The sequence below is a fragment of the Grammomys surdaster genome, unplaced genomic scaffold (assembly GCF_004785775.1).
Source record: "Grammomys surdaster isolate TR1022 unplaced genomic scaffold, NIH_TR_1.0 724, whole genome shotgun sequence".
Classification (NCBI taxonomy): domain Eukaryota; kingdom Metazoa; phylum Chordata; class Mammalia; order Rodentia; family Muridae; genus Grammomys; species Grammomys surdaster.
Genome location: NW_021605143.1, coordinates 538,219 through 548,854, shown reverse-complemented (window position 1 = coordinate 548,854; position 10,636 = coordinate 538,219). Strand labels below are relative to the sequence as shown.

General features: G+C 49.0%; 1 protein-coding gene across 1 annotated transcript in view; it reads left to right on the top strand.

Moving 5' to 3' along the window:
- The window catches only part of Ankrd33 (ankyrin repeat domain 33), a 2,973-nt gene extending 953 nt beyond the window's left edge, over nt 1-2,020 (top strand). The window contains exon 4 of the mRNA XM_028782265.1: nt 1,191-2,020. Coding sequence (XP_028638098.1) covers nt 1,191-1,888 — 698 coding nt within the window. The 3' untranslated portion in view covers nt 1,889-2,020. The remainder of the gene's footprint in view (nt 1-1,190) is intronic.
- The last annotated feature ends 8,616 nt before the right edge of the window (nt 2,021-10,636 follow it).

Genomic DNA, 10,636 nt, shown 5'->3' with positions numbered 1-10,636 from the left:
GGCAGGTGTTCTATGGCAGGTGTGCTGTGGCAGGTGTGCTGTGGCAGATGTGCTGTGGCAGGTGTACTATGGCAGGTGTTCTATGGCAGGTGTGCTGTGGCAGGTGTGCTGTGGCAGGTGTGCTGTGACAGGTGTGCTGTGGCAGGTGTGCTATGGCAGGTGTTCTATGGCAGATGTGCTGTGGCAGGTGTGCTGTGGCAGGTGTGCTGTGGCAGGTGTGCAGCTGCACTTTCTCCACTACCACCCCACCAGATACCATTTAGCTGCAGTTAATTTAACAGTTATTGGAGGAGGGTCCTGCTACCACCCTCTCACAGTCTGCTAGTACAGCTAGCTAGCTACAGCTGTTTATGGAGGTCTCAGCAAAGAGTGCAGACGTGAGGTGGGGAAACGTGTGTGGGTGAGGTGGTACCTAAAACCAGATACTTGAGTTCTAGTCTGAGCCATGCCTCTGCTGGAGACCCAGGTGGAGGAAGACAGCCACAGCACTGTCAAGGCTGATGAGTGGGGCATCCGTGAGGACTGACTTTAACTCTTAGGCAGTGTTCAGCTGCAGCTGGAGCCTTTTGTGGAGGATCACTCTGTGTGTGGAGGACCCCTCTGTGTGTGGAGGACCACTCTGTGTGTGGAGGACCACTCTGTGTGTGGAGGACCCCTCTGTGTGTGGAGGACCCCTCTGTGTGTGGTCTTGTGAAGCCCTCCTTACTCCCTGAGGTGGCTGATGATGCCCTCTGCTGGTCTCTCTGAGGGATCTCTGCCTCCAGCTTTTCCCTTCCCAACCTCAGTGGGTATAGCAGGAAAGTAAATGTGCTCATGTCTTTATCCTTTCAGAGTGACTGTGTCTCTCTGGCCCCAGAGACAAGGGCATGAGAAAGAAGAAATAAACTGGGGGTGGGGGGCAGCAACAAGACACCTGCCCCCAAGCAGCTGTGGCTTGAGCATCCCACACTCCTCCTGCTCAGGTGGTTCTACGAGCCTGTCGGAGACCCCATGGGGTCACATGAGCTCACTGTCAGTTTCCCCTAGTCCTGACTTTGGTAGCTTCCTGTCTCTTATACAGAAGGCTACAGCCCTGGCCTTCCAGTCTGGGAGGTGTTTTGAATCTGGCTTAAATCAGCCCTGCTGCTGAAGACTGTATCCTGTACAGCCCATGGCTCACTAACCAATCTATCACACTGGGCCACTTGCAGGTGCCGACCTGAGCTCTGTGGATCCTGTCAGGGGCAAGACAGCCTTGGAATGGGCCGCTCTGACTGACAGCTTTGACACTGTTCGGAAGATCCGACAGCTGCTGAAGAGGCCCCAGGCAGAGCAGCTCAGCCTGCACTACCAGCCAGAGTGGCCAGCCTTGGCCCAACTTGTGGCCCAGGCTCAGACTCAGGCTTCCCCATCCCTCCTAGAAAGGCTGCAGGCTACTCTGAGCCTCTCCTTTGCTCAGTCTCCACAGGAAGGGGGTGTCCTGGACCACTTAGTGACTGTCACCACCAGCTTGGCCAGTCCCTTCCTGACCACTGCCTGCCACACACTGTGCCCTGACCATCCACCTACGCTGGGCACTCGAGGCCAGTCAGTGCCAGAGCTGTTGGGTACTGCCCCTCCTCCTCCCCCAGTACCCCATCCTCCTCAGGAAGTTCCTGTCCCCCAGGCCTTTTCCCCATACCAGAGCCCTCAGAGTATGCTCTCCCAGTGGCTACAGTCCAGGGACAGTACTAGTACCAGGTCCCAAGTCCCTAAGATCCTTCTCTCTAAAGCACCTTCACCCCCTATGCAGTATGAGTTGATACTCAGGCCTCCAGGGCAGCAAAATCTGGCCCTTCCTGTCTGGAGGTTCAAGGAGAGGAAGAAGAAGGACGAAGAAGCTGCACAGAACCACAAGGAGGTGGGCTAGGCCAACCTAGAGGAAAGTAAGACACATTCCTGTCTGGAGCCTCTTCCTGTTTCCCAACTATCTCTGCCAGTGGGAACCTACTCCCACCAAGTGTACAAGGTTGTCCACAGCACTGTCTGTAGGACAGAAGTGACTAACCCCATGTCTGCCGGCAGGTGACTGACTGGCTACAGTGGTTATGGTGGTAATACCCACATACTGTATTCTGTGTAGGACATCATAAAGCAAGAGAAAGGGCTGGTGAGATGGCTCAGTGGTTAAGAGCACTGATTGCTCTTCCAGAGGACATGAGTTTAAATCCCAGCAACTACATGGTGGCTCACAACCACCCGTAATGAGATCTGATGCCCTCTTATGAGGTGTCTGAAGACCGCTAAAGTGTACTTACATATAATAAATAAATAAAAACAAACAAACAAACAAAAAATTTTGGGCTGGAGCAAGCAGGGCTGGAATGAGCGGGGCTGGAGCAAGAGGGAGAAGGGAAGGGAAAAAAAATAAAGCAAGAGAAAGCAAACTGCTCTCACAAGAAATCTACATGTTGTATCTGTTAGCATTCTGTCTAAACTCCACCTCCACAGTAACCTGGCCATAGCTCCTCCCCACAGTTACCTGGCAACAGCCAGGTAGGCCTGGCCTATTATAAAAGGGGCTGTTTGCCCCCTCCTCTCTCTCTCTCTCTTGATCTCTTGCCTCTAGCTTCTCTCTGTCCCCTCACCCCTCTCCCCTTCCCTTCCCCCTCTCTCCATGTGGTCATGGCCAGCCTCTACTACTTCTCTACTTCTCTCTCTTCTCTCTCTCTCTCTCTCTTTCTCTCTCTCTCTCTCTCTCTCTCTCTCTCTCTCTCTCTCTCTCCCTCTCTCTCTCTGCCTCTACTACCCTCCTGGCTCCCCTCCCCATGCCCTAAATAAACTCTATTCTATGCCATAGAATAGAATAGAGTGGCTTGTCCCTTATTGGGAAAAGATGCCTCTGCATGGGCCCACTGAGACATCCCCTTCCCCCATACCTCTCCACACACCCACGGAACATATTCTCTTTATCTCTCTATCTTTTTATAAACACATCAGTATCAAGTAAATAGCCATGCGTGCCGTTCATGTCAAAGTGAAAATCTCCCTCATGTCATCATGCTTGTCGGCTCATCTTCATCCTCAACTTCTCGTGAACTGGAAACACATAAGAGACATGCCTCTGGGCTTAACTGAGAAAAGGTGAGCCACCTGGAAGTGAGAAGCGTCATCAGCTAATGGGGACCCCAAACAATGGAAAGAAGGAGGTGGCACAGACCCTAGCCAGGCATGTCCTGTCACCCAACTATAGGTGTGACTTGGTCTGCTGCCTCAAGCTGCTGCTGGCAAGCCTCCCCCGACATCCTGGAAGGAGCGAGATAAGTAAGGCCTAAGATCACTGCAGCCATATCGTGGGTACCAAAAGTTATCTGACTAATAAGTGGCTCAGCGGGATGGATCAAAGACAGAAATGAGAGACCTGCTGACAGAGAACAGGGTTTTAGGAAGAAGGCTGGAAACTTGGAAGAAAATAAATTACCAACTGGCAGTAAAAACCTGAACTGTTTTTACTTTTTTGCCAAACAAGAATGATTTGGGGGCTGGAGAGATGGCTCAGAGGTTAAGAACACTGGCTGTTCTTGGACCCAAGTTTGGTTCCCAGCACCCATGTGGAGGCTCACAACCATCCATAACTCCAGTTGTAGGGGATCAGATGCCCTGTTTTGATCTTCCTGGGTACTAGGCACGTACTTGGTGCTTAGAGCTACATCCAGACAAAACACATACACACATAAAGTAAAATTAAGTGAAAGGGCTGGGTGGTGGTGGCGCACGCCTTTAATCCCAGCACTTGGGAGGCAGAGGCAGGCGGATTTCTGAGTTTGAGGCCAGCCTGGTCTACGGGGTGAGTTCCAGGACAGCCAGGGCTATACAGAGAAACCCTGTCTCGAAAAAAAAAAAAAATTAAGTGAAAGGGCTGGAGAGATGGCTCAGCAGTTAAGAGCACTGACTGCTCTTCCAGAGGTCCTGAGTTCAATTCCCAACAACCACATGATGGCTCACAACCATCTGTAATGGGATCAGATGTCCTCTTCTGGTGTGTCTGACAGATATAGTGTACTTATATACATAAAATAAACAAATCTATAAAAGATTAAATTTAAAAAGTGATATAATAGTTAATAATAGTATGCTGTCTGACAATTATCTACCACTTGACTTTATAAAGGAAGCTTTCTAAAGCCTGGGCTCTAATGAATAGAAAATGCCATGTTTACTGGACATAGGACGTACATCTGTAGCTCCAGCTACCCAGGAGGCTGAGGCAGGAGGATCACTTGAGCCTGTACACTTGAGACCAGCCTGGGTAACACAGAGACCCCGTCTGAAGAAAAAGGGAGGAAGGGAGAGAGAGAAAAATTAAAACCCCTTGACAATAAATAGGATGTCAAGAGAAATTATCTCCCCTAGGTGACCCATAGGTGGGGTTATTAGCCAATGAGCTGAAATATTTTTGAAGGGGCGCTTGATAACTTTGAAAGGCTTTATTTGAAAGTTTGGTATTTTTTCAGTATTTTTACTGTAGAAATGTGCTCATGTGCTCCTCCTAATAAGTATAGAGCCTTCACATACGGTAACTACTGTATACATGTATACATTTGATGCTCTCAATGACCTTGCAAACTCTGGCTTCTGAGGAGGCCCGGCACAGAAGGTATAGGGATGCCCATGTTCCATAGTTAGAAACTGACAGAGACCAGGAATGGGACTTGGCCGCTGGCCATGGCCGCCTCAGCACAGTGCTAGCCCATGCTGTCCGCTCTGTAACATCCTAGCAAGGGAACAGATGTTTTCTCCAAAAAAGGGTTGACATTTTTGGCCAGAAGTGGCAAGGGAAACCTTTCACTTTTATACACACACACACACACACACACACACACGCACGCACGCACGCGCACGCACGCACGCACATGCACACGCACACGCACACATATATATTGGCTTAAGAAACAAAACAGAGGGCTGGAGAGATGGCTCAGTGGTTAAGAGCACTGTCTGCTCTTCCAGAGGTCCTGAGTTCAATTCCCAGCAACCACATGATGGTTCACGACCATCTGTAATGGGATCCGATGCCCTCTTCTGGTGTGTCTGAAAATAGCTACAATGTACTTATGAACATAAAATAAATAAATCTTTAAAAAAAAGAAAAAAAGAAACAAAACAGAACAAGAAAGGCTCTACAGTATGCCTGGATGTGGTGGCACATGCCTAACTACAGCAGAGGCAGGCAAAGTCTGAGTTTGGAGCCTGCCTGGTCTACTAAGTGAGTTCCAGGCCCACTAGAGCTACATAGAGAGACTCTGCCTCATCAAAAACAAAAGCAACTCTGCACTTTCAGTACAGCTTCAGGTTTACAGAAAAGGTACGGAAGTGTACAGATAGCTCACTTTTGCCTTTATTGCTGCGTTTATCACAGTGGATGAGCTGCTCGTTACTGTGAGTAACTCAGGTCCACAACTGGTTCACACTTCCCGAGCTTTCCCATCTCCCGTCTCAGTCACAACCGGATACTACACCACATTCCTTGTTGCCGAACCAGACAGCTTAGAATATTTGAATCCCCCTCCTCCCCCTCCTCCCCCTCCTCCTCTTCTCCTCCTCCTCCTCCTCCCCATCCTCCTTTTCTCTCCTGTCCCCAGCTAGGTCCTGTTCTGTAGCCCAAGGCTGATAGACTCTTCTCTATAGCTCAAGGCTGGTGTTTTTCTTAGGTTTAGCCTGGGGCTCTGGGTTTGGGGTTTTCAGGGGTAAGGTCATATAGAGAGGTCAAGTTTCCCATCAGGTGGCATTGGGGTGCTTCCCTGTGTTGATCAGCTGGGTGAGGTATTGTCCGGTTCCTTTTAAATTTAACTCTTTCCTCACTTTTTACACTCTCTGAAGGGAGGCTACTGTAGGAAGCTCACACCCAGCAGGCGGGAGTCATACTCCAGCTCCTGGGAGGTCCAGTGTCAACCTGAACACCAATTTTTTGAGTTTCTGCACAGAAAATTTTGTCATTTTAGTCATTAATATATTTTTTATTATGAAAATTATTCTGTTCTTTGAATAAGGGGCTGGAGTTCAGAGTCTACATGACCATTTAAAGCCAGAGTTGGATCACTCAGAGGAAACCCAGAGCTTGTCCTCAAATCTTCCTGCAGACCCCAGTGACTTCCTTGACTGTTCAGAGCTATGGCTCTGCTAAGGAGAGGGGAGCGGTGAGCAGGCTTGTGCTCAACTCTTTCCAGCCTGTTTACTCCAGACCTATACAGGGGGCAGGAGGTGGGGTGCAGGATGGAGGCCTATGGCTTGGGGGTCCTGGAGACAAGGGCTTTCCTAAGGCCCTCCAGTCCTGGGAAGGGCAGAGGCTGGGCAAAGATGCTGGAGGGGCAGGAGAAGGGAAGGATTTGTGGCATTTCCCCTACTGCTAGAAACAAAGGCAGATTCCTGTGTCCTGCATGAGCAATCCGGTCCCACCCTCCTGAGTGACTGGAACTGAAGGAAATCCCGCTGGCCTCTGGCCTCACCCAGTCACTTGGCCCCTCTTTCAAACAATCTCTCCTCTAGCCTGAGCCATTCCTAGTCTCAAATCCCAAAGACCCTCTCCTTCCCACTAGTGATGGCTACCTTAAGCCCCCAGTCTCTTCCCCAGGAAGCAAGATTCCTTCACACCACCTCCCAGCCCTTCCTAGTTAGCCTGGCCCTTCCTCTACAAGCTCAGGCCCAGGTTCTCACTGTGGGAGGAAAAGTCCTGATGTCCTTGGAAGGCTCTGTGCTGTACAAAATGCTCAGTAAGACCACGGACACACCCACCGTAAGGATGGGAATTAGAAAGAAGAGAAAAGACAGCACACTGGCTCATCCAGTGACTTGACATGTCTTCCATTGCTAATAGCAAGTTGCAGTTCTAGGGAAGGTGGTGGCATGCCACTGCTGTCAATAAGTGCAGCATCGAAAGATCCAATAGGAACTGCAGATTTGACTATGTTATTTAAATTTACAAAGCGAGAGTATGCTCGCGAGTCCAGGGAGAAGGCTACATAGGTAAAGTGCTAACTTCGACAGCATGAGGACCTGGGTTCGGATCCCCAGAATTCATGTGAAAAGCAAGGCATGGTGCTTTGTGCCTATAGTCTCAGCACCAGACACAGCCAGGTCCTGGGGCCTCTCTGGCTGGTCAGCCTAGCCACTTTGTGAGCTCCAAGTTCAGTGACAGACCTTGCCTCAAATAAAAGAATAAACAAACAAAATAGTAATAATAATGTAAAGAAGAGATTGAAGAATACGCCTCATACCAACCTCTGACTTCTACATGCATAGGCCCACACATGTGTACATACACATGAGCATGTATACACACATACACACACACGTGCACATACACATGAGCATGCATGCACACACACACACATGTGCACAGACACATGGACATGCATACACACACATGTGCACAGACACATGAACACATACACACATGTGCACATACACATGAACATGCACACACATACACACATGTGTACATACACATGAACATGTACACACACATACACACATGTGCACATACACATGAACATACACACTCATGCACATACACATGAACATGTACACACACATACACACATGTGCACATACACATGAACATACACATACACACTCATGCACATACACATGAACATGCACACACACATACACACATGTGCACATACACATGAACATACACACTCATGCACATACACACATGTGCACATACACATGAACATGCACACACACATGTGCACATACACGTGAACATACACATCACACACAGACACACACACACATATATCGATCAATAGTTAGACATAGCAATAAGCAAGGGCCTGGTGCGTGCTTGCAAACCAGGCTTCAGGCAGCTCCTCTACCACCGAGCTATATCCCTGGGCCTTGAAAAAGATTTTTGTTTGTTTATCTTTAAATTTCTACTACATTTTTATTTACTTTGTGTGCATGAGTATGTGTGAGGGCATTCATGTGGCAGTCAGGGAACAATTTGTGGGAGGTGGTTCTTTCCTTCCACCATGTGGATCGTACACAGGACCACTGTGGGTCCCAGGGATCAGACTCAGGCTTGGTGGTAGGCTCGACTCCATGTGCTTGCTTTTTGCACACAGGATCTTAAGTAGCCCAGGCTGGTCTCAAACTTGCTACGTAAGCAAGGATAACTTTGAACTTGTTATACTCCTGACTCTACCTCCCAAGTGTTGGGATTATAAGCATGTGCCGCCATACCTGGCTGTTTTCTAGGTTTTGAGATAAGAGTCTTGGTTTGGAGAGATGGCTTACCAAGTAAAGATACCTGCATGTAGACCTGATGATCTGAGTTTAACCCCCAGGAACCAGGAAGGAGAGAACCAACTCCTACAAGTTGTCCTCTGATCTCCACATGCATAGCATGGTATGCTGTCCCCTCAGACACACACACAAAATGAATAAATATAATAAAAATAATATCTGAAACAGGGTTACACAGGCTGGTCTTCAACTCAGTCTGCAATTCAGGCAAGCCTTGAGATGTATGACCTTCCTATCTTAGTCTCCCAAGTAGCTGGGATCGCCTGTGCCACCATTTTCAGCTTCTTATTATAAATTCTTATGGTGGTTTGAGTGAGAACAGTCCCCATATGTTTGAATGTCTGGTCCCCAGCTGGTGGAACTGTTTGGGAAGGATTGAGAGGCATGGCCTTGCTGGAGGAGGTGTGTCACTGGGGGTGGGCTCTGTGGTTTCAATAGCCTAAGCCGTTCCTAGTTAGCTTTTCTCTGCCTCGTGTTTGTGGGTCAATACGTAAGCTCTCAGTTACCGCTCCAGTGCCATGCTTGCCTGCGCTCTGCCGTGACCCTCAGCACAAGGGCCATGAACTCACAATCTGAAACCATAAACTCTAGGGTATCCCTTCACAGCAATAGAAAAATAACTAAGATGATTCTTATGCAGAAAAAGTTGCATTTTGTACTGACTTGGGTCGCTCTGCTAATATACAGTCACCCCTGGAATCTACGGTGCCCTCTCTCAGCAATCCGCCTCTATCCTTAACAAACAGAACACCTGTGTGCAGATAACTTCTGCTGGATGACTTTCCCACGTGCTGATGTGTTTGAGAAGGCATTATCAACCCATTCTACTGGGGGGTGGGGGGACTGAGGGCCACATTCTGCTGTCCCAACTCCCAGCCTGGGCTCTTTCCTCTCCTGTGGTCAGGTCAGCTGGTAAGATTTCATGGTTCTGGAAGCATATGGGGAAGGATAACCCAGAGCTCAATGCCCTGCCTGGGAGCAGGCAAGGTTAGACCAGTTTTCCAAGAGATGACAAGCTTCATGTTCACTCACCCCTAGGACACCACATGGCATCTTCTAACTGTCATGCTCTTTGTCCTGATGTGCCATCCTTGCTCAAGGGTTCCTTGACATGAGTGGCCTTGACCATTCAGGGTGGGTGGGGAATGGACAGCCCTTTCAAGGGGGTCTCGAGGAGGAAGATTCCTCGGTGGTCCAACTCTATGGATGTGGGGAGGGGGGTCTGCCAGTCTCATCTCAAGGAGCAGGGCTTCAGGGATTTCCCAAACCTAGCTGTAGCCAAGCTGTGTTTTGATCTAAGCTAGAGTGACAGGGTCTCTAATAAGAATGTCACGCAGGCTGGGAGGAGACTCCGGGGTTTTCTAGTTCACACCCTTCACTGTACAAAGAAGGAAACTCAGGGATGAAGAGGTGATCCAGGCCTGGAACCCAACTCTGTGACCCACACGATTAACCTTTGCAAGACACTGTGGTGTTTTCTGCCTGGCACCAAGGACACCTGTTCCTTCAGGGTTCCATTCATCCCTCCATACTGACGACCTATCCCACGTTTAATAGAGGGATAACTGAAATCTGCAGATATGTGCTCCTCATCTTCCCTAAAGGAGACCCACAACTCTCCTCTGTCACCCACCTTGTCTTTCTAGTTTGAAAAGCCTGGCGTTGCACGTGCCAGGGAAGTGCCCGGCTACTGAGCCGCCCCTCTTTTACTCTGTAATCACAGAGAAGCAAACCCTGGCTTACTGCCTGCTTTCTCCTCCTTTGCTCTTCTCCATGCTCACCCTGGTGCAGATGGGGTATCTACTTTGTAGAGCCTGGTGTAAAACGAAAATTATGTGTCTGAATTTTCCAACGCCATTAAGAATATTATCAAGAATTTCGTGATGGCAGTGGCAGAACATAACCCAAGCATGAGACTCTGAACGGCTGTGTGTGTGTTCGGCCTTGGTCTTTCTTAAGAGTGGGGCCTGAACCAGGCTTGGAGCAGGCACCTGGAATCCTAGCTCTGGGAGGTGGAAGCAGCAAGATCCATGTTCACAGCCAGCGTAGGATTTTAGGGACCAGTCTCAAAAACAAAACAAACACAGCACATGGATGAGAACTTAATACGGTCCCCGAAAGCTCACTGTCCCGCCTCTGAGTCAAACCGTTGTCACCTGCCTCTAGAGAGGACCTCCTTGAAGTACTTCACACTAACTTCTGAGGATCTACAGACCTCTGCTTCAGACCCTGCTGGGAAGTCTTCTGAGTCCCTGGATCTAAATCGGAATTCTTTGGAACTGTTTCATCTCGCTCTGTCCTCACTGAATATAGGGAACAGCTGGGCCCTGTAAGCAACTAATTCTTGTGGACTTGGACGAAGTCTGTC